Source organism: Megascapheus bottae, chromosome 17, assembly GCF_031878675.1.
Source record: "Megascapheus bottae isolate mThoBot1 chromosome 17, mThoBot2.hap1, whole genome shotgun sequence".
Taxonomy (NCBI): Eukaryota; Metazoa; Chordata; class Mammalia; order Rodentia; family Geomyidae; genus Megascapheus; species Megascapheus bottae.
This window is the reverse complement of record NC_143525.1, coordinates 2,914,031-2,938,222: the sequence shown is the minus strand read 5'-3', so window position 1 is coordinate 2,938,222 and position 24,192 is coordinate 2,914,031. Positions and strand designations below refer to the sequence as shown.

General features: G+C 40.9%; 1 protein-coding gene and 2 pseudogenes across 1 annotated transcript; all 3 read right to left on the bottom strand.

The window, feature by feature from the left end:
* Nucleotides 1–2,389: 2,389 nt before the first annotated feature.
* LOC150050824 (olfactory receptor 1-like) lies at nucleotides 2,390–3,292 on the bottom strand (annotated as a pseudogene).
* A 6,156-nt stretch (nucleotides 3,293–9,448) lies between these two features.
* LOC150050823 (olfactory receptor 1468-like) lies at nucleotides 9,449–10,783 on the bottom strand. The gene has a single exon (XM_090351560.1). It carries the CDS (start codon nucleotides 10,781–10,783, stop codon nucleotides 9,818–9,820), a length of 966 nt encoding a protein of 321 aa, XP_090207686.1. The 3' UTR covers nucleotides 9,449–9,817.
* A 7,111-nt stretch (nucleotides 10,784–17,894) lies between these two features.
* On the bottom strand, nucleotides 17,895–21,690 carry LOC150050822 (olfactory receptor 1-like; annotated as a pseudogene).
* Between the last annotated feature and the right edge of the window lie 2,502 nt (nucleotides 21,691–24,192).

Genomic DNA, 24,192 nt, shown 5'->3' with positions numbered 1-24,192 from the left:
AGATGGCCACATATCACTCCTGCTTTGTGCCATTCTCCCATGGGGCTTTGTTCTCAACTGGCCTGTTAGACTGATGCTGCCTAACTTCCTCTCTGTAGGCCATTTAGGGAACTGGATGGATTGAGCCCAAGGAAGGGCACCTCAGCTTCTTGGGGGACAGGCTTCTGTTCTGTGAAAACAGTTCATGAGATCCAGGCCAAAAGCATCTAGAAGCTCAGCTTTAATAAAGGACATGTTTCCTCTACATGAGAGAGGCAGGGAACTGTTAGGCTAAGGATAAAGGTGGGAGACATGTGTCCTACCACAGTTGCCATTTTTTTGTTCCTGTAGAATCTTGGGCTCCTGCTTGAAATGCTTCTTCCAGGTCAAATGCCTCTTCTTCCTGTAATACCCTGGGTGCCTGCTCCACTGATAAAAGAGCCAGGGCGGCCCATGCACCACCCATCAACCAATCAGCGCAGAGCTGAGGAGCTGAGGAGCAGAGCTAGGAAGCAGCCCCACACTGTCAATACTGCCCTCTGCCAGGGTGCCATTGAACTCCTCGTTGGCCCCCTCCATCTCCATCATGGAGAGTTTCTACTTTTTTCCCATCACTTTCCTTTCAAATAAATTTACTCTGCTTACTTCAAACCTTTCCCTGCCTTTTAATTCTTTAATGGGTAGAGAAGACAAATCATCCCCTAGATAGTATCCTGGTTTTAAAGTTCTGAAGGAATTTGGTTTAGATGGGGGGAAAACTACGAATCACAGAGTGTTTTGGCACTAGGTAGGGAAATACATTTCTTTTGCCCTACATTCCCTTGGGGTGGGGTCTTTCCCCAAATGTGCAGCAGTTTCCTCTTGACACAGTACAGGTGATCCTGCATACCTTCTAAATAGTAATGGAGGCCAAGGGCAAGGAGGAATCAACTAAAGAAAACGTATAGAATGAGAATAAGAGAGAGTCCACCAGGCATTGCATAAGGGCACCAAGGATAAATGAGGTGAGAAACTGCATGGAGTGAGGCCTGAGGGGTCATTGGGCCGTTGCTTGTCTTTATTTATCCACACACTGGCACTCACTGGGTGAATATTCTCACCTTCTCACTCTTTTAAATAAGCAAATGAAAGTGGCAAGGATTTGAGATATCTCTAATCCTGCTCTTTCTTATAAGCAGTCCCTCTCTTCTCCCAGGCTCCAAAGGCAGCATTAATTAAGTCTTAGCTTCAGTCATTATACAAATGACATTCCCATCACGTTATCTGTGTGGCCCACACTTCAGCTCTAGGAGGAATAAAGGGATTTGCCAATGGCAACTAAACAGCAACCAAAGGTTGGAGGCTTATCTATAAATGAAGGATTTGAACGCATTTTCTGCTGAAGCATTTAATGGAAGTCTATGTCTAAAAGCCTGAGGTGAGAAATGTTTGAATAAAATCTTGAGCTCATGTCTAGATGGAGTATGATGGTTATGTAACAGAGATGTTTGTTTCCCTGTGGAAATTCCACTGTACTTCTCTTAATAAGAGAAAGTAGATGTTTCAAATATAAAGGCAATTTGGGTCTCCCAAACCTGTTTATTTTTCCTTAGTAAATTATACTGCTGGTACTAATGTTGCATTTTCTGACCATTAAATCTCTGTTCCCAAGTAGTTTGTCATTTAGGATAGTTAGATTTTTATTTTTAAGACATTTCTTTTGAGTGAAAAGGTTTTAAAATGTGTGTGATTAGTCATTCTGAATAAAAATAACTGCTTTTCCCAGTAAAGGGAAAAAAGAATGTAAGAATTCAGTAAAAAATCTCAGACAGGGAATAAATACTACATAGAGCTAAAATATTTCATTATTAAATGTGAATACACATAAACTAGTTCTTGAAATCTTTCCTAGAATTTTGACAAGTTGTGCATAAAATATTCATGCATAAATCCATGCATAGTAATTAAATAACATGGTACTGAAATATAATTAGATACAAGGACCAATGAAACAGAGTAGATACTAGAAATAAACTCACAGGTCTCCTCCCAACTGATTTCGAACTAAGATGGTCAGAACACACATTGGAGAAAAGACAGTATTTGCAATAAATTGTGAAGGGAAAATTAAATTTCCAAATGCAGAATGAAATTAGACCTCCATTTCTTCAATAGGAAAATTAACTCAATGTGTATTAAAGACTTAAACACAAGATTTACTCATATGAAAATACTAGGAGAAAATATAGAGAAAAGGCTTCTATCCATTGCAATGACAAGGTGCTTTTACACAAGAACCTCGTTCAATTCCTCCACGGAAATTCCTCTTTTATGTACATGAACCCATTTTATGCTGCATGCCTTTTCAATAGAAGCTCCCATGGTGAGGGAAAAAATCTGCAATAGTATTCCAATGTTAATATTGACGTATTTACTGGACAAAATTATGCAAACATTTAAAATGTTGGCATCTTAGGTGGAAGTGAAGTTTCTTCTTGCAAAAGACTCTTTGCAAGGCTCCAGTCATGTCTCTGTTCCTCAGGTTGCAGAGGAAGGGGTTCAGCATGGGGTCCCCACTGTGTACGTCATAGACTGTCCCGTAGAACAGGGACACCACAGACAGAGGGGAGCTACAAGTGGAGAAGACCTTATGGAGACTTGAGTTGAAGGGACCTTGAGGATGGATGAGACGATGCGTGTGTAGGATGTGATGATGAGTACGAACGGGATGACAACGACAAGGCCTCCCATGATGAATATCACCAGCTCATTCACACGCGTATCAGAGCAGGCCAGCTTCACCAGAGCAGACAAATCACAGAAGTGGGGGATCACGTGGTCCTCACAGAAAGCCAATCTGGTCACGAGCAGGGTGTGCAGCATGGCATGGGACGAGGTCAGCGCCACCAGACCCACACACAGCTTGGGACTCATGAGGCTGCTGTAGTGCAGGGGGAAGCAGATGGCCACATAGCGGTCATAGGCCATGGCCACCAGAAGGAAACTCTCCAGGTCTGCGAAAAACAGAAGTACATCTGTGTCAGGAAGGCTGCGTAGGGGATAGCTGGGACTTGGCTCTGCATGTTCTGCAATAGTTTGGGCATTGTGACAGAGGAGAAGCAGAGGTCAGACAAGGACAAGTTGCTGAGAAACCAGTACATGGGTGTGTGGAGATGGGGGTCTAGTAGAATGAGGACCACGGTGAGGAAGTTTCCCAGCACAGTGACAAGGTACATGGTCAGAAACAGAACATAGAACAGGGATCGGTGCTCAGGCTTGACGGGCAGGCCAGGAGGAGGAACTCTGAGATGACAGTGTGATTCCTTAGGGTCATGCTCTGTCTCCAGCATCTTTAAGAAATAATAGCACTTTATTTTTCCCTTTCAAAAATCCAAATATTAATGATTACATATCTATGTGTGTGATTTGTGTTTTACATAAGTTTCAATTTGTCTCATCCATGGCTCTCTCCATATCTTTTATTTGATGATCTTGAAGGTTTCTTTATTTTCTCCTAAACAGAAAGAAGGAAATACCCAGCTACTCTAATATTTTAGATTACTATTTAACTCTCAGATATAAATATCCCCCGATCCTGCAGAACTCTCTATCTTACTAACAGTTGTCCATCCTTAGAGACATTACAGATATCTTAAGCTCAACAGATCCAAAATTAAACTCATGAGATCATTTATTCCTCCCCTAACGTCTCCTTCTTTCCCATATTTCAGTGAAAAGAACTCAGGATCAAAATCTGGAACTCCTCACTCACTCCTTTCCTTACCTTCAACTCTAATCGAGTGGACCTTTATACTGACTTTTCATTCTCCTACCTCATTCACTTCTTTCTGTGAGATCTCCTTCCTAGAACAGAGCGATACTTTGTCTCTCCTGGATGACAGAAGCAGACTCTCCATTATGTCCTTCTGTCCATGTCTAATCTCTTTTACCGTTCACACCATGGCATTCGAAGCTGTAAATACGATCATCTCTTTCCTGTTTAGTGCTTTTGGGGATTATCATTGCTCTTGAGATAAGCACAGAATTCCTTTCAAAACCACAGATGAAATTCCAGTGCCTGACAGGCTTGCATGCCATGCTGCAGTGAAGCTAGGCTGCAAAGTCCTTTCCCCCATCCCTTCTTTTCGGCCCCTGCTGTCCCTCCCAGTCTGTCACTTTTTCTCACTTATTCCCTGTTCAGGTGGCTTCCTTACAGTGATTCTTAATAACCTGGCAATTACACAGCGAACACTTCCTGCCTCTCCAGACTCATAGATGTCTTCCCACAGCATCCTGAACTCACCTTGTCACATGCAATGCCATTGGTCACTGGTTTGAAGCTGTCTTCCTACCACACTGGAAACACCATGCAGAAACCACAGCAGAGCCAGTACCACGATGCCTGGAGGGGGCCAGTGTTTCATCACTATGCAGGCTGTACAGCCTGAGATATAGATTCCTACAACTTAAAGGAGGCAAACTCCCATTAAATCTGTTAAATCTGTCAAGAATACAAATCTACTAGACTTAAGCAATGAATTTTGAGACTCTACGATCAAACTGCGTAGGGTTGATTTTGTGTTTATGAAGAATATCAGGGAATATCAGCCATAGCTATTATAACTATGTGAGGATTTCAGATCCTCACATGCAGTGCAGAGGATCTTTGTGGGGTTTTTTTGTCAGTTGTATGGCTTGAACTCAGAGCCTGGGAGCTATCTCTGAGCTCTTTCACTTGACCCACAGATAGTGCTGTACCACTTGACTCACAGCACCACTTTCAGTTTTCTGGAGGTTAATTGGAGATAAGAGTCTCATGGACTTTCCTGCCTGGACTGGCTTTGAACTTTGGTCCTCATGTCTCAGGCTCCTGAGTAGCTAGGATTACAGGTGTGAGCAACAAGCATCCAGCAGCACAGAGGATCTTACACTAACACTAATGTCAGAAAAATAAACATGGTGAGAATTGTGTAAGTGATGGGAAAGCCTATTTTTTCAAACATTCACTTGATGACTTTCTTTTATATATGATGGTTAATTTTCTGCATCAATGGAGCTAGACTCTGGAAAAGTTTTTTTTTGTCTGCTGTTAGTTCTGGATGTTGCTGTGCAAGTATTTTTATAATGTTACTCAGATTTAAATAGGTAGACTTGGACTGAAGTTGATTATACTTCCTAATGTGATGAGCCTCATATAACCATTTGAAGGAATTAAGAGAAAAACTGTAGTCTCCTGAGGAAAAGATTCTGCCTCAAGACTCAAGAATATAACATCTCTTTCCAGGGCTGTTTTGTGGGTGTAAGATTTATCTGCTAGCCAGCCTTGAAGATATTCCTTGTGTGGTATTCCTTAATATAAACCTTTTTATGCCTCTATGTCTGGCCCTGTCTGTCTTTCTGCCATTGCTGCTGTCTGTCTATCTCACATACAGACACACACACCCACATACACATACACATACACACACGACACACTTCAATTCTGTTTTCTTCTGGGTATCATTCACTAGTAAATTCTGACCTCTGATATACCTCAAGTCTAACAAAGAAAGCAGAGGAGAGCCGAGAGGTCTGGAGCACCCTTTCTTAAAACCACGTAACCGTATCCACATGCTGGGGTTGTAAGCCTGTGGATGGGGTTCGACGCAGACACACCAACACTGTGGTCATATGGGTATTATGTACTGGAAAATCACAAGTCTGATTTTCTGCACTATGTCTCTCTTGAGTAGGAGTTGAATGTGCAGGAGTTTGATGAGGGATCATAGCCCGAAGACTCCCCTCTGATGACCCACAGTCTGCCCCTCTGGTGACCCACAGAACCTGCTCTGATGACCCTCGGACCCTCACAGATGATCCACAGAACCCACTGATGACCCACAGAACCCACTGATGACCACAGAACCCCAGTGATGACCCACAGAACCCACTGATGACCACAGAACCCCAGTGATGACCCACAGAACCCACTGATGACCACAGAACCCCAGTGATGACCCACAGAACCCCAGTGATGACCCATGGACCCCACTGATGACCCACAGAGCCCCACTCATGACCCACAGAACCCACTGATGACCCACAGAACCCACTGATGACCCACAGAACCCACTGATGACCCATGGACCCCAGTGATGACCCACAGAACCCACTGATGACCCATGGACCCCAGTGATGACCCACAGAACCCACTGATGACCCACAGAACCCACTCATGACCTCAGCCAATGAACTTGCAGTACTGGACTGCTCATGAGAATCACAGAGAGGGCTGCATCTAATGTTTATAATATGTAGAATTCACCTTGGTTCTGTAAAGACTGGTTTCTTTGGTTCTGCATTCCATAAGCAGATGATGTCAATACACTGCATCCAATGACTTCAGCCAGTAGATAGTGTGTTTGTAGAAAATACATGCATTGTGATTGAAGAAAAAAAATCATAAAGCCAGGAGCATGGTGTATGACTATTATCCTGGCTACTTGGGATTGCAGCTCAAGGTAAGCCCAAGAAAACTCCACAAGACTCCATCTAAAAAAATAACCCAGCCTGGTGCTGGTGGCTCACTCCTGTAATTGTTGCCTCCTACTCAGGAGGCTGAGATCTGAGGATTGTAGTTCAAAGCCATGCTCAGGCACCAAAGTCTGTGAGTCTCTTATCTCCAATCAACCACCAGAAAACTGGAAGTGGTGCTGTGGCTCAAAGTGGTAGAGCTGCTAGCCTTAAACTGAAGAGCTCAGAGGTAGCACTGAGGCCCAGAGCTCAAGCCCTACAACCGAAAAATAACAAGAGCAGCAACAAATGGTCAAACAGGGTTGGAAGGGTGGCTCAGGTGGTCAAGTATTGGCCTGGAAGATAAAAGGATTTGAGTTCAAACTTCAGTACCACAAAAAAGAGATTGCTGAGTTCCATCAGATAAACTGAATCACAATCTCTGATAGCAGATGTGTTTTCTAGTTCATTAAAGTTATACAGGTGATTCTAAAATGAAGACTATCATAAAAATAAAAGACTGCAATAATGACTGTATTGAATTGAAATGAGAGGCTCATGAGGGAATTCTTTCCTTGGGAGCAAGAGTCACCCTATTACTAAGGATAAGATTATAATGGTGATCACTGAAGCAGAACACTTCTATAATGTGGTCAAGGGTTGGGAGGTAGAGAAAGAGGGAAGCAAAGAGCAAAGCTGTCATACCTGGAAACTTGTTCTGAAGAACATCAAACAGCCTAGGAAGTCAGGACTCTCAGCTTGGAAGGACAGTATGGCGCTGGCTCCATCTCTCTCCCAACAGCTCACACAGGATGTGTGAGGGAGGTCTGCTGGGCCTTGTCCCAAGATCTGGCTTCCTTTTGTTCATGATAGGCACAGGAAGTAATGATCTCTGTGGTCATCATGTTTGCCTGCAGTGTGCCAGCTCACGTTGACTTCTGAGGCTCTGCATCCTGGAAGAGTCCAGTCCCTGGACTCATTCATTACAGACAAAATAATTACTCAAGGTTTCTCTAGAACCAATTCTTCTAGCTTTGTATAATGGTTCCTGACTAGTCATGGCCTGATACTTTGGGGAATGGTAGAGATGGAGAAAAACCTACATGTGTTGACTTATCTACTCTTTAGGGATGGACCGGTGTCCTGGGGGTTGGAGCTTACGGTTTTTTTTTCTTGTGGGGTGGGGAGTGAACAAAGGATTGTTGGAACTGCTGAAAAATATTCAGAGGCTAGATTCTGAATGAGCTAATATGACTCTGGAGTATGAAGATTTATGTAAGAGATTGTCAGTGGATTTGAGGCATATTATCACTATGAAAAGCACATGTTTTAGAAAACTTCCAAAATGACTATCCCTTAAAACTACATCAATCCATATATCCATCCATATATCTCCAGGGGAGATAAATCTACTGTGAATAAGATCAGACTTGTGTGACCAAAATTGTTGTATATGTCAATATACAAAAAGACAGGAATAAAATGTCCAGAATCATGTCTACTTCCTCTGTGGGCCAAGATAGAAAAATAAGCCTCAAATCCCAACCCATTCATTTTCTTGGTTAAGTTTACTCTTAGGTATTTATTTTTTTGAGTCTACTGTGAATGAAACTGTTGTTCCGATTATTTTCTCAGCCTCTTCCTTGTTAGTAAACAGAAAAGTCCAGATTTTCTTAGGTCAATTCTATATCCTCCTACACTGCCAAAGGTATTTGTCAGAGCTATTGATTTTCCTGTTACTGAATTTTATGAGTTCCTTAACTATTTTCACATTAATCTCTTTCATATATATGCTCTCTAAATGTTTTGACACAGTTCATAAAATTTACCTTTAAATATTGTGACAGTCACATGGGCCATGAACCACAATTGAGAAGCCAAAATAAAATCCAAGTATATGTGGATATCTAATTTTTGATCAGGCCATCCAATATAAGACAATGAGAAAAGAATCTATGCAATAAATAATGAGGGAAATGCTGGGCAAGGTAGCTCATGCCTGTAATCCCAGTTCAGACTGTAAAATGCCAAATTAGAAGCTGTCTTCTTTATTTAGACTTTATACCAAAAATTAAAAAGCAAAGCAAAACAAAACATGGACAACTGATAGCAAAACTGATTAACCACATGCAAAAGCGGGAAATTGGGCAGTCATCTTATGCCACACTTACCAAATGGAAATTAGCTCTGGCCTACATTGAAGACCTGAAACTGTAAAGCTCTAACATGGAGACACATAGAAAAAAGTCTTTCATATTGACCTTGGCAATAGTTTTCTAGACTATCACACCCAATACACAGGCACCAAAAGGAAAAATGAAAATTAAAAACCTTTTGGGGATGTAGCTAAAGATGTAACTCATAGATGGAGACTTTGCTTAGATGCATGCGGCCCTAACTTGGATGAAAGTAGAATAAATATTCAGTGATTGGATTTCTGGATTCCCTCCCCCCCTCTTTCTGTCTGTCTCTGTCTCTCGATCCTGGGGAATGAACTCAGGGCTTGGGCACTGTCCATGAACTTCTTTTACTCAAGGCTACTGCTCTACCACTTGAGCCACAGCTCTACTCCCTGCCTTTTTTTTTGGTAATTTATTGGAGATAAAGAATCTCACAGCATTTCCTGCCCAGGCTGGCTGCAAACCACAATCCTTAGATCACAGCCTCCCAAGTAGCTAGGATTACAGGCATAAGTCACTGACATCCAGCTACTTTTTTGTATCCCATATTTTCTCTCTTACATGGGAGGAGATGGACATAAACGTAGGAAGGTAGATTTTTGAGACTATAGAGGGAACCACAGCGAGACGAGGCAATGGATGTGTGTGTGGGGATCAGATCAATGTACCTCATGGACATGTATCAGAATGCCGTATTTTAACCCATTCTTTTGAACACATAACACACTGATAACAGCAGGCACTACCGAGTTTTGCATGTCAATTTATTTTCGGTATCTTGCTACTTGGCTGAAAATGTTTACCTGAGTAAGAGTCTTCTTACAGATTCCTTAGAATCTTTTAAGAGTCAGGTCTTATCTTTCATAAAGCAGGATTGCAGTTCTCAGCTGAATTCAAGTTAAAATGAAAACACCCCAGGATAGTTTCAGAAGGAAAGCAATGAAGATCACATAAAAATTAGCATTTGTATATTAAGCTACTCCAAGGTCACTAGGCCATGAGAGAAATGAAGGCCTCATAGTTCCACAAAAGCTTAATTTTTTTAGTTGTTATTCAGCTAAACTTTTTTCCTTTTCAGATCAAATCATTACATAGTGGCTCCTATTATCAGAAGCTTGCATACTAAGAAAGAAATGTGGGATAGTCTTCCAGTATCACCGTCATCACACTTTCTGGATACAATTGTGCTAAAAGTCCCAAGTGTTACTAAAATATACAGGGATGGATTTTGTCCTTAATAGGATTCTTCCCAGAGCTCCCTTCATGTCTCTGTTCCTCAGGCTGTAGATGAAGGGGTTCAGCATGGGGGTCACCACTGTGTACATCAAAGCCATGACAGTCTCCTTCACTCTAGAATTATTCGCCGATGGACATAAATAGAGACCAATAATTGTCCCGTAGAACAGGGACACCACAGACAGATGAGAGCCACAAGTGGAGAAGACCTTGTGAATACTTGGAGCTGAAGGGACCTTGAGGATGGATGAGACGATGCGTGCATAGGACGTGATGATGAGTACGAACGGGATGACAATGACAAGGCCTCCCATGATGAATATCACCAGCTCATTCACACGCGTGTCAGAGCAGGCCAGCTTCAGCAGAGCAGACACGTCACAGAAGAAGTGGGGGATCACGTGGTCCTCACAGAAAGCCAGTCTGGTCACGAGCAGGGTGTGCAGCATGGCATGGGAAGAGGTCAGCACCCAGGACAGCGCCACCAGACCCACACACAGCTTGGGACTCATGAGGCTGCTGTAGTGCAGGGGGAAGCAGATGGCCACATAGCGGTCATAGGCCATGGCCACCAGAAGGAAACTCTCCAGGTCTGCAAAGAACAGGTAGAAATACATCTGTGTCAGGCAGCCTGCATAGGAGATGGCTGGGACTTGGCTCTGCATGTTCTGCAGCATTTTGGGCATTGTGACTGAGGAGAAGCAGAGGTCAGAGAAGGAGAGGGTGCTGAGAAATGCATACATGGGTGTGTGGAGATGGGAGTCCAGACGAATGAGGACCATGATGAGGAGATTTCCTAGGACAGTGGTCAAGTACATGGCCAAGAACAGGACATAGAACAGGCGTTGGTGCTCAGGCTCCAAGGGCAGGCCCAGGAGGAGGAACTCTGAGACGAGGGTTTGGTTCCTCTCTGTCATGCTCTGCCTCCAACATCTTTAAGACAAAGTAATATTACTCCTTTGAAATACTATTTCTGTGTCTATTGTCTAATAAATGTTGCATAACTGATTATCATACCTTTATCACAACAATTACAATTTCTAAAAGCCAAAGATTCATAATCTCTATAATCATAAATGACTTATCTTGGCATCTTTTAAATATGTTTTTGATATTTTCTTGATAGAAAATTCATATTTCTCTTTTGTCTGCACCAATGGGTATCCTAGAAAGTGATGCTCACAGGTTTCCTAAATCTCATAGTTTGATAATACTAGATATAATCCCTAGGAAAAAAAACCTCATCATTCTATTGGCTTAAGTGAGCATTAGAACTGGGGTTACACAATACAATACCTTGTAGAACTGGGAGTAAAATTTCTTAATACCTATCTTTTCTTTAAGTGGGTCATGGGGCTTGAACTTGGCCTGGGCGCTGTCCCTGAGCTCTTCAGCTCAAGGCTACTGTTCTACCTTTGAGCCAAGCCCCACTTCCCATTTTCTAGAGGTTAATTGGAGATAAGGAGTCTCAGGTCCTTCTGCACCCAGGCTGGCTTTGAACCTTGATCCTTAGATCTCATCACTCCTGGCTGCAGTGTTTGGTTTTATATTGCTGTCTTCAAGTGTTCCATCTCTTCTATTCATTTGTATGTGAAATTCAGCATCATATTAGAAACTGTTGGCTACTATTTTATTTATCCTCTACTCAACACATGTGGTCTAACTGATCCTTCAGAATCTCTCATCACTCTTCTGCTTCCTGTTCTCCTTAGCAAGAAGATCACTTTCCTGTGCTGTGGAAGCAGACTCTCAAATCATGCCTCAGCTTTAGGCTGAGATGTCAAATCCTTTGACTTTGTAAGTAGCAAACTCCCACTAAGTTATAACAATTACTCCTCTTAAATCTCCCCATCATGTAAAATCTTTAGATTTAAACCACTTGAACTTAAAAGTGACACTCTGATGAACAAACAGAGGTGGCTAAGACAAATAAGGTTATGTTTACTAGCATATATTAATTGTAAAAAGGCTTCATTGTGGTATTTCCATGCATGTAAATTATGTACTTTTTGTTTTCTTGCCATTTATAGAATATTCATTTTTCCACATCTATATCAATGATCTCATAGATACTGAATATATACTGATAATGGTAATCAATATATATAGATAGATACTGTATCCTGAATATTTTGTTCTGATCCTGTGGCATCACTGAATAGTCCATTTCACATCCACTAATATTTTTCATAAAGATAAAATTACAACTGTGAAGTTCATTACAGTGTCAAAATTTAGTGCTAAATGGGTCTAGATGATACCAGCTACAAACAGGCTGTATGTCTAGAGTTGACAACTTATTGACAGTCAAGAGTGGAGTGGAGTGGGATACCTGTACCAGTAATTATTATAAAACCAAAAGGGCGTGCACGCACGCGCGCGCGCGCACGCACGCACGCACACACACACACACACACACACATCCCTTTTCTCTTCTGGACAACAATGATTAATAATACTCCCCACCCACATCCCCAAGTGTGTCTCAAGTTTGACAAAGCAAAAAGAGGAGCATGGAGAGATGCACAAAGCTCTCCCTGAAACCTTGTAACTTGAGTTCCACTGCTGGGACCTTCACCTGCTGATGGTGTTTAATGCAGCTGCAGGAAGACTTTGGAAGACTTTGTTCACTTGGATTTGAGGTGCTAGCATTATAGAGGGCAAAACATATGGGTAAAATAACACTGTTTCCAAGAATGCTGTTTCCCTTGTGAGTGAGTGGAAGCCAGGCTTTACGTGGGAGAATCACGGAGCGCGCCTCTGCAGGTGCTGCCACAGACAGTGCAACCACGTTCACACCATCGTCAGCCATTTTACCTGTAGTTCTCAGCCTGGATTGCATGTAAGAATCACATAGGCAGTGCCTGTAACATCTGGCTTGCATGAAAATCACCTGAGCATGGTGGGAATACTGAGTCCAGTTTTGTAGCTCAAACTCTGCATTTAAAGGAGCACTTACGTGCTGTCAACTACTTCTGCAATGCTAAGTACACTGTTACTAAACAAGTTATGGAGTCAGGTCAGATAAATTCAATCAGAATATCAGACGTGAGACTTGTTCGAGGTTGATTGAAGCTCTAGATGTGAATGCAAACTAAAAGAAGGCTTGGTGACTATTGTATTGTATCCCACTTTACAGATCTGTTATTCATTTGAAATGCAAGTTTACAAAGCATTGCAAGTCAGTAACAGTAATGAACCTTACCATTAATACCTAGACAGTACATTAATAGTGACCAGTAATCACAATACTTGTAAATTATGGCCAAGTTTTGAGAAGTTCAGTGCTATGAAAAACGAAGTTATCATACCTGATATATATATATATATTTTTTTCCTTTCAGAACATCATATGGTGGAGGACTTTAGGATGAAAGGACAGGAATGAACCATTCTTCCTGCTGTTCAAAAGGCTGTCTGAGGGTGACCCCCCTGACAAAGCTCCTGCTCCCATTTATTTATGATAGGCATAGGAGGTAATAGCCTCTGGAATCACTTTATTACACCTTCCCTTCTAGCCAATCCTGTGCCTGAGAGGCTCTGCGTCCCAGAGGAGTCCAGGTTCTGAAGAAACTCATTAAAGACAAAGTAATTAACGAGGACCGCTCCAGGACCATTTCACTTGCAGTCCTTTAGTGGTGATTGATTATAGTCACTGATCACACCTGACTTTGCTTTGGGGGAAAGCGAGGTTGAAGAGAAGTTCACGGAAAGCTGTTTAATTGGGCATAGGAAATGGGCAGAGGTTCTGTTAAGGGTTAGGAAAAGAGATTGGAAATCTTCTCATAAATAAGCCGGCGCCATACAAGATGGCTGAGTTTATCTTAGGAGTACGCATACTCACTCAAGTACTCAGAAGAGGTGTTAACGCTGGGCACCACTGTGAAAATGACTTCCTTGAAAATCAAGAAAAGAGATGAAAAAAACCCCCAGCACCTTCCAAGACTCCTTTGCTATTCCTGCCAACGTATGTTAAAAACAGGAATAAGAGCAAAGACACACACCCCTAGATCACATTCAATTACCTCTTTATGCCATGATAGAAATATGAAACCATACTTCTTCTATTCTCATTCTGTTATTTTTTACTGCCTTCACCTTTACTAGCATCCACCCACGGCCATCTTCTTAGTCACTCTCAGGATTGCTCTAGTTATTCAGGGTATTTTGAACTTTCTCTTAAAAATATTTTTAGATTATAATAAACTTAGGAAAAAATTCAATTGTTCTTAAAAAGGGGTTACAGTTACACAAATCAGGTAAAGAGTACAGTTCTTTTAGGACAATGCCACTCCTCCTTTTGCTCTCTCCCATCCCCACTAGTTTTTTTCACTTTCATATAAATTGTACGATAGATTTTTCTGTATCTGTGAAAAAATGACATTATATTTTTATTTTTCCATTTTATTTTTTTAAAAAAATTTTGTCATTTGTTATTGTAAAGGGGATGTAAAGAGGGGTTACAGTTACATAAGTAAGGCAAGGAGTACATTTCTTGTCAAATGTTACTTCCTTCCTTGGTTTTCTCCCACTCACCCCCTATCCTCCCTTCAAGTTGTAAGGGTGCCCTGGCTCACCCTTTGTGCTTTGTCTCACCATTTTCTTATTCCTCTTCTCTTCCCCAAATCAGATAAATGTGGATACAAGACACAGGGTACCCCAAACAAAACAAAACAAAACAAATCAGTGACAACAGGACATATATCAAGGAGATAAAAATGAAAGAAAAAAATAAATGGCTTCACATAGTACATAAAAAAAAACCCAAACCAAACCAAGCCCTAAAAATCTCCTCTTGTTTCCATATCTTGGAGTTCATTTTGATTAACATCATCGTATATGGTTATATGTACATAGCTATTGAGCTATTGTGGTATAAATCTAGGACTATTCTAAATATACTGGGCCTGACAAGTGAAGGAAGCCATGGAGCCCATGTTTGTTTGGGTCTGGCTTACTTCACTTAATATGATTTTTTCCCCCAAATATTTCCATTTCCTTACAAATGGGTGATGCCATTCTTTCTGATGGATGCATATAATTGCATGGTGTATAAATATTACATCTTCTTGATCCAATCATCTACTGAGGGGCATCTAGGCTGATTCCATATTTTAGCTATGGTAAATAATGATGCAATGAAAATAATTTTTAATTATTATAAAGATGATATACAGAGGGGTTACCATTTCATAAGTAAGGTAATGAGTACATTTATTTTTGGACAATGTTAGCCCTTCCCCTGCTTTCTCCCAGGGCATTAGATTTTGATAGGGATTGAATTGATTGCTTCAAGTAGCACAGTACTTCTGCTGATTCATGAACATGGAGGTCTTTCCATCTTCCAGCATCTTTTATTTCTCCAAGGTTTAATTTTCAACACCTCATTCATTTTATTCTTAGATCTGTAATTTGTTTGAAGTTGTTGCAAAGGGGATTGTTTACTTGATTGATTAATGATGATGATGATGATGATGATGATGATGATGATGATGATGATGATGATATGGTGGTGGTGGTGGTGGTGGTGGTGTGTGTGAGTCCTGAGGCTTGAACTCTGGACCTGGGCACTGCCTCTGAGCTTCTTTTTCTCAAGGCTAGCATTCTATACCACTTGAGCCACAGTGCCCTTTTCAGCTTTTTCTGAATATTTGTTGGAGATGAGTCTCATGGATTTTCCTGCCTGGGCTGGCTTTGAACTGTGATCCTTAGATCTTAGCCTCTGGAATAGGTAGAATTACAGGTGTCACAGGAGTCACCAAGCACCTAGCTCTGATTCATTATTTGCAGATTTTCCTGTCCATTTTTTGTATATAGAATGTTACTGAGCTTTGTATGTTGGTTTTGTAACTTGCTACTCTGCCAAAGTGTGTGTGTGTTGTGTGTGTGTGTGTGTGTGTGTGTGTGTGTGTGTGTGTATTAGATCTAAGAGGTTTTATTTGGTGAAGTCTTTAGGGTTTTTTAAGTCTATGAATATATCATCTGCAAGTGACGATAATTTAAGTTCTTCCTTTTCTATTTGTATCTCTTAGGCTAAGAATTCCCTATTAAGTAAGAGTAGAGAAAGTGGACATATTTGCTTCATCCTCATCTGTAAATGAAATAAACTTAGATTTTCCCCACTTAGGACAATGTTACATCATGGTGTATGATCTTTTTTTAATGTGTTTTTAAATTTTCTTGCAAGTATTTTATTCAGAAAATTTGCATCTTTCTTCATCATAAAATTAGCTGATATATATTATCATGCCTTTATTTGGTAGTGATATCCATGTAATAATGTCTTCATAGAATGAATTAGAAAGTGGGTGTTTTCTTATTGTCAGTTCTGGGACTTCAACTTTGGGCCTGAATCCTGTCCCTGAGCTGCTTTTTTTGTGCTCAAGGTTAGCATTCTACCACTAGAACCACAGCTTCACATCTGGCTTTGTGGGTGCTCAATTGGATTTTCCTGCATAGGCTAGCTTTTTTCATATATTTTATTGTAATAATTAGAAGGGTTACATTATATTCACAAGATAGAAGGTGCATTTCTTCACAACCATTGATACCCTTTCTCATGTCTTGGTCCCCATTTCCCTCCCCCACCCCTGCCCCTCATCTTGTTTTCCCCCCTTCCCTATCGGATTTCAAATAACCAAATAAGCATATATCCAATATATCAGAAAACAAGGTAAAATACTGTAACAATATGAGATAACCAAGGGGCAGCAAAAGAGATGAGAGATAACATAGTACATTAAGGACAACAATCACTCATTATATGGCTTTCGTTTCCATATCCTGGAGGTCCTTACATTTAGTGGCATAGGCTATCTTTTTCATATATTTTTTATTGTAATTAATAGAAGGGTTACATTATATTCACCAGATAGAAGGCACATTATTTCACAAATATAGATACCCTTTCTCATGTCATGGTCCCCTTTTCCCTCCCCCTCCCCCCACTCATCTTGATTCCCCCCTTCCCTCTCCTATTTCAAATAACCAATTAAGCATATACCAGATAACAAGGTGAAATATTGTAACAATATGAGATAACCAAGGGACAGCAAAAGAGATGAGAGATAACATAGTACATTAAGGACAACAATATGGCTCTTGTTTCTATATCCTGGAGGTCCTTTATTTAGCGTCATACTATATGGCCTTATCTAGGTTTTGTTCTATTGTAAATCTCTGCTAGAGTACTCCAGGGTTTCTGCTAATTATGACAAATGAGGGAAACCATTGAGCCTATGTTCCTTTGAGTCTGGCTTACTTCACTTAATATGAGTTTTTCTAAATCTTTCCATTTCCTTACAAATGGTGTGATGTTGTTCTTTCTGACAGCAGCATAGAATTCCATTGCATATAAATACCACATCTTGTTGATCCACTCATCAACTGAGGGACATATGGGTTGGTTCCATATCTTTGCTATGGTAAATAGTGCTGCAATAACATCACTGTGCTAGTGGATTTAGTCTGTCCTTGTTTCTGGATGATAGGGTAAATGCCAAGTAGTGGAATTGCTGGGTCATAGGGGAGCTCTATGTTAGTCTTTTGAGGAACTGCCATACTGCTTTCCATAGTGGTTGGGTGAGTTTGCACTCCCACCAACAGTGTAGTAGTGATCCCTCCTGGCCACATCCCCTCCAGCATCTGTTATTAGATTTCTTGATCCTGGCCATTCTAATTGGAGTGAGGTGGAATCTTAAGAATTGTTTTGATTTGCATTTCTTTTATGACCAGAGATGTTGAGCATTTCTTCATGTGTCCATAGGCCATTCCTATTTCTTCTTCGCAAAAGACTCTCTTTAAGTCTTTGGCCCATCTTTTAATGGGATGGTGGTTTTTTGGAGATTAGTTTTGGAGTGATTCAATTTTTTGAGCTGTTGATATATTTTAGATATGAGGCCTTTGTCCATTGTATGGTTAGTGAAGATCTTCTCCCACTCTGCAGGCTTTCTAGTTAATTTGCTAGCTATGTCAAAATTTGTGAGCGTTTTTTTGTCAGTCATGGGGCTTGAACTCTGGGCCTGGGTGCTATTGGCATAGGCTATCTTTGAAACTATTTTTTGCCAGTCTTGGGGGTGAACTCAGGGCCTGGGCACTGCCCTTGGCTTTTCTCAAGGCTAGAGCTCTATCACTTGAGCCACAGCACCACTTCCAGTTTGTTCTATTTATATAGGACCAAGGAACCGAATCTAGGTCTTTGTGCATGCTAGGCAAGCACTCTACCACTGGGCCAAATTCCCAGCCCTTGAAACTCAAGTTTTGATCTCAGATCTCAGGCTCCTGTGTAGCTAGGATTACAGGTATCAGCCACAGTGAAGTGTGCAGCCTAGCATGGAATAAGGTCAGCACTCAGGACAGTGTCACCAGACCCACACACAGCTTGGGACTCATGAGGCTGCTGTTGTGCAGGGAGGAGCAGATGGCCACATAGAGGTCATAGGCCATGGCCACCAGAAGGAAACTCTCCAGATGTCACAAAAAACACAGAAAGAAGTATATTTGTGTCAGGCAGCCTGCGTAGGAGATGACTGGGCCTTGGCTCTGCATGTACTGCACCACTTTTGGAACTGTCATTGAGGAGAAGCAGAGGTCAGACAAGGACAAGTTGCTGAGAAACAGTACATGGGTGTGTGGAGATGGGGGTCCAGTGGAATGAGGATGAGGATGAGGAAGTTTCCCAGGTTGGTGATAAGATATATGTCCAGGAATAGAGGATGAAACAGGTGTTGGATCTCCGGCTGGATAGGCAGGTCCCGGAGGAGGAACTCTGTGATGACAGTTCCATTTCCTTCTGTCATGCTCAGGTCCTAGTATCTTTAAGACAAAAATGGGCTCTCTTCAACATCCAGATAATTATGAGCACATTTTGAGGTCTATAACCTGTCACTTGTTTTACAATAATGGGTCTCACATGCATCATAGCTGTTGTAGTCTGTGAGCTCCAAGTACCTCCGAGTGCTTCTGAGACATACGATGCATCAGTTCCTCTTTTACCTGCCTAGCAGGGCATTCTAAACACTGTAGTGGAATCATTTTTCAGGATCTATATGCTGATGCTCCCAAAGGATTTAATATAGTGAACTACAGCTTCTAATCTAAGGTTACCATTTTGCATTCATATGCAGGGATCTGTATTCTATTGGCTGCTAGTTTTTGTCCTTTGGCTGTGTCACAGGCATGTTGAGTTCAACCATTCTGAACTAAAAATCATGGTCTCAGCTTGCTCTCTCCCAGCTTCTTCTATTCTCATAAATCTCAGTAATAGGAATTCTGGATCAAATCAGAAATTTATGAATTGTAGTCATTCATTCTTTCATCCATTTTTTCAACTCTCAGCAGCAAATCTTGCATCTTTTCTTTTTCATTCTTATTGTTTCATCCACTTCTTACCAGAAGACCATAGTCCTAGATCAAAATGACACCTTATCTCTCCTTACTGTGCCCCCTTATCATGATTCATTTACACAGTACTGTATTACGATAGAGATCTAATCATCTCTCCTGCATACTTCTTTTCAAAGTTACAAATAATATTTTATTTGTCAACTTGTTCCTACCTCCATAGACTTACGAAATCAGCAGTAAGGCTGGGCTTAAATGTCACAATTTGCTATCTTTCATCTTTCATCTTTGCATTTTCCCCTGAATATTGCCAGTCCTCTCTGCATGTTTCTTTCCTATATGCATCCTTCAGACACATCACATTTTTTGCTCAGCTGAAGATATTGTATGTGTCTAGATAAGGTGATATCTGATAGTATTCTGTTCGCATCCCATAATGATCAATGCCCTGGAAAACTGGTTTCTCGCTGACTTAGAGTTTCCCTGATGGTAAATTCTATGTAGGACAGGCCATGTCTGACTCATGAAGACAAAAAGGCCAGCATCTGGGATGGTACCTAAATAATTTCAATTTTTTTTGTCTGCCTTGGGCCTTAATTCTGGGCCTGGGCACTGTTTCTGAGCACCTTTTGCTCAAGGCTAGTGTTTTTTTTTTTTGCCAGTCCTAAGCTTGAACTCAGGGCCTGAGCATTGCCCTTGGATTTTCTCAAGGCCAGAGCTTTACCACTTGAGCCTCAGCACAACTTCCAGGTTTTTTTTCTTTCTATGTATGTGGTACCGAGGAATCAAACCTGGGTCTTTGTGCATGCTAGGCAAGCACTCTACCACTTGGCCAAACTTGCGGTCCTCAAGGCTAGTGTTTTACCACTTGAATTGTAGCTTCACTTCCAGCTTTTTATGTGATTAGCTGGAGAAAAGAGCTTCCTGGACTTTCCTGCTAGGGCTGGCTTTGATCCCCAGTCCTCAGACCTCAGCCTTCTGAGTAGCTAGGATTACAGGTGTGAGCCACCTGTGCCTGAAATAACTCCAATTTTTTCTTTTTTGTGGGTCATAGGGCTTGAACTCAGCCTGGGCACTGTCCCTGAGCTCTTCAGCTCAAGGCTTCCTCCATATCCTTGAGCCAAGCCCCACTTCCAATTTTTTAGAGGTTAATAATAAGATAGAAATAAGAATCCCAGGTCCTTTTGTGCCTGGGTTAGCTTTGAACCTTGATCCTCAGATCTCAGCCTCCTGAGTAGCTAGGATTATAGGCATGAGCCACTGGTGCTTGGCCCATAATTCCAATTTTTTTTTGGCCAGTCCTGTGGCTTGAACTCAGGGCCTGAGCATTGTCCTTGGACTTTCTCAAGGCTAGCACTCTACCACTTGAGCCACAGCACCACTTCTGGCTTTTTCTATGTATGTGGGGTGCTGAGGAATCGAACCCGGGTCTTTATGCATGCTAGGGAAGCACTCTACCACTAGGCCAAACTCCCAGCCCCATAATTCCAATTCTTAAAGGAATATTCATTAGTTTTAATCTTTTTTTTTTGCCAGTCCTGGGCTTGGGTTCAGGGCCTGAGCACTGTCCTTGGACTTTCTCAAGGCTAGAGCTGTACCACTTGAGCCCCAGCACCACTTCCGGCTTTTTTTCTATGTATGTGGTACTGAGGAATGGAACCCGGGTCTTCATGCATGCTAGGCAAGCACTTTAACCACTAGGCCAAACTCCCGGCCCTAGTTTTAATCTTTTAAGCAGATTAATTCCCATTTAGTATTCCCATTTAACCAGTGGCTTACACAAATAAATTTAGCTACTTAGCAGGCTGATCTTTTGAAGACTGTGGTTCAAAGTAAGCCCACATAGAGAGATTCTATTTCCAAAATAACCAAAATATCCGGAGGTATGGATAGGTGGTAGAACAAGAAGTACCAGTTAGTCCCCTTTAAGTCTTCCCCAAATACCAAGTTAGCAGACTTAAACATTTAGCACTAAACTTTGAGACCATGATAACTTCACAGATGTAATTTTGTATTTATGAAAATATAAGGGCATGTTGGATGCACTCTTCAGTAATATTGATGACTCAAAATCAAACTCTTAGGATTTAATCCATATATTTTAATTGATATTTGTATAGATATAAGTATATGCATTTTATAAATGATAGGAAAGCACATATCTGTTTCAAACCTTTACCTGAGTCCCTTCCTCAGATGTCTGTACTGCAGGTGATGGTTAATGTTATGCCTCCCCTCAGCGAGGTGCTGACACAAGATTCATCCATTACATTTTCTAAATGTTGCATGGAAGATATTTTGAATTATGATTAATATTTAGGTAGGAATATGCTGAGTAAAGTAGATTACCCTTTCCAATGTGATGAGCTTTGTGCAATAGTTTAAAATCCTTGAATAACTGCAGTCTCTTGGAGAAGAATTCTGCCACTGGGATGCCTTGAGAAGTCAAGATTTCAACATCTACTTTCTCAGTGACTCCAGTCTGCTGAATGGCCCTGAAGATATAATAGTAATCAGTCCCAAATTAGTCTCTGATATCCTGTATCAATGTTATTATTGTGTGCTCTGTCTGTCTGTTGTCTGTTTCTTTAGCCCTCTGTCTAGCCATTCATCTACCTATCTTTCTCTCTGTCTACTTATTTATCTCTATCTACATCTCTCTCTCTCTCTTGTTCTGTCTCTATTTCTGTTTCCTTCTGAACAACCCTGATTAACAGACTGTAGTATATCTCAGATATTACAGAGAACACAGAAGAGTATGCGCTGAGAAATATAGGAAGCATCTGGGCAACACAACCGTGACTTGTGGGTCTTTACCCTGCTGAAAATGTCGATTGCAGCCACATTAACAGTTTATATCTTTGGCTGTGTGTTGGCATTCTAGAGGGAAAAATTATGCATATAGTTTCTCAGTGTTCTGCTTCCCTTAAGAGAGAGTGGCGCCTATGTTTCACAGGATATTTGTGTGACAGTCACAAGCAGAGACCTCACTGAGGCCCCATAAGCTCTACACCCTCTTCAGTTGGTAACTATGGAGTTCTCATCTTGGACTCACATAAAAATTACAGAGGGCAATTTAACATTTAATATCCATGTGCGCCCTTTGGGATTCTGTGAAAACACTGAATCTGGCTCCGAAAACCCTTGTGATGTCAATGTTTTGCATCAATGGACTGAAGTGGGCACATTACACTTGAGTAATAAACGCATCGTGATTCAAAATAGAGATCAAACACAAAGGCCCAGTGCTCATGCACATCTGATCCTATAAAATAATATGTATAGAAATGAACTCCAGGAAATGGAGACAAGAAGATTTTTTTCTTTGTTGCTGTTTTTCTTTTGGTCTTGTTTGTTCATTTTTCTTTCTTTGGGAGTGCAAGGGTGCACAGAAATGGAAGGACAAAGAGTGAACAATACAGCAGTGATACTAGATACCATGTCGAAAATGAACTCTACAACTTGTAAAGTTCCATCTACAACTTGTAGATGGAAGGGGAAAACTGAAAAAGAAGGAGGGAAGGGGTGATATTGTCCAAAAAGAAGTATACTCATTACCTGACTTACATAACTGTAACCCCTCTGTACATCTTCTTTATAATAAGAGTAAATGTTTAAAAAGTCGAGTTCAGCAAGTATCTCAGAGAAATTTCATTATGATCTCTGATAGGTGTGTCTCCACTGATTAAAGCCCCGCAGGTGATTCTAAGATAAAAGCACATTTAATAATTATTATGTTGGAATGACAGAATCCTGGGAGTTTACATTTCACAGTATTAGTAATGATTCTTATCACTAATAAAAAAGATTATAAATGGTGAGATTTAATTAAAAGATATTTTTACAATGTGACACAGACCTGGCAAAGAAAGTTATCATACCAGAAAACTTGTCGTGCAGAACATAATCGTGTAGGAAAGCAATATTCTCTCTGGAGTGTAAGATACCACCTCATCCTTCCGTCGGCTCAGTGGGGTTTCTCAGGGTGACTCTGGGAAATCTTGCTTGCCTTCATTCAGAAGTAAGCCTCTGTAGCCAGCCCCTGTTGTCTGCTCCCCTCTCACCTTCTACCCATCCCTGGGACAAAGAGGCTTTGCACCCCAGAGAAGGGAAGATCTGGACTCATTAAAGACTCATTAAATCCCTGGCTGGATTAGACGTCTTTGATTTTTTATATGTCCAAATATGGGAAAACAACAGAAATAAGAAAATAAATTCTGCAGTTCATGTTAGATTCTTCCTCAGGTCAATTTCCTCATCTCTCTAGGATTATTTTTTAAGAGTTATTCTCTTTTTAAAATTTAATGTTATTGTCAAGGTGATGAGGGGTTACAGATACCCCTCCCTCATTTTCTCCCACTTTTCCTCCCCTCTCTTTCTTCCCTCCTCCCCACCAAGTAGTAAAGTTCATTTACAACATATTGTCTTGTGAGTATAGCTGTTACACTGGCTCATCCTTTGTCATTTGTCTCACCATTTGGTTGTTTCCATTTCCTTCCCTAGTTTAAATAAACATAAATATATGTGTAAACACACACATTATATATACATATACACATATATATGTATATATGTATATGTGTATATATATAAGCCAGGTGAGGTGGCTCATGCCTGTAATCCTAGCTACTTAGGAGGCTGAGATCTGAGGATCAGAGTTCAAAGCCAACCCAGGAACCCAAGTCTGTGAGACTCTTATCTCCAATTAACCACCAGAAAACCAGAAGTGGGGCTGTAGCTCCAGGGGTAGGGCTGTAGCCTTGAACTGAAGAGCTTAGGGAAAGCACCAAGGCCCAGAGTTCAAGTCTCATGATTGATAAATAAAAACAAACATATATATATGTATATATATACACATATAATGTAAAGGTGATGAACAGAGGATTACAGTTATATAAATGACTATATTTCTTTTTTGAACACTGTTATTTTAAATTTTTTTGTTGAACACTCTTTTTTATCCTTCATTTTCTCCTGTTCAGCA

What these genes read in the sequence shown, in the direction of transcription:
- LOC150050823 (XM_090351560.1), bottom strand. Translation starts at nt 10,783, where the DNA reads ATGACAGAGAGGAACCAAACCCTCGTCTCAGAGTTCCTCCTCCTGGGC.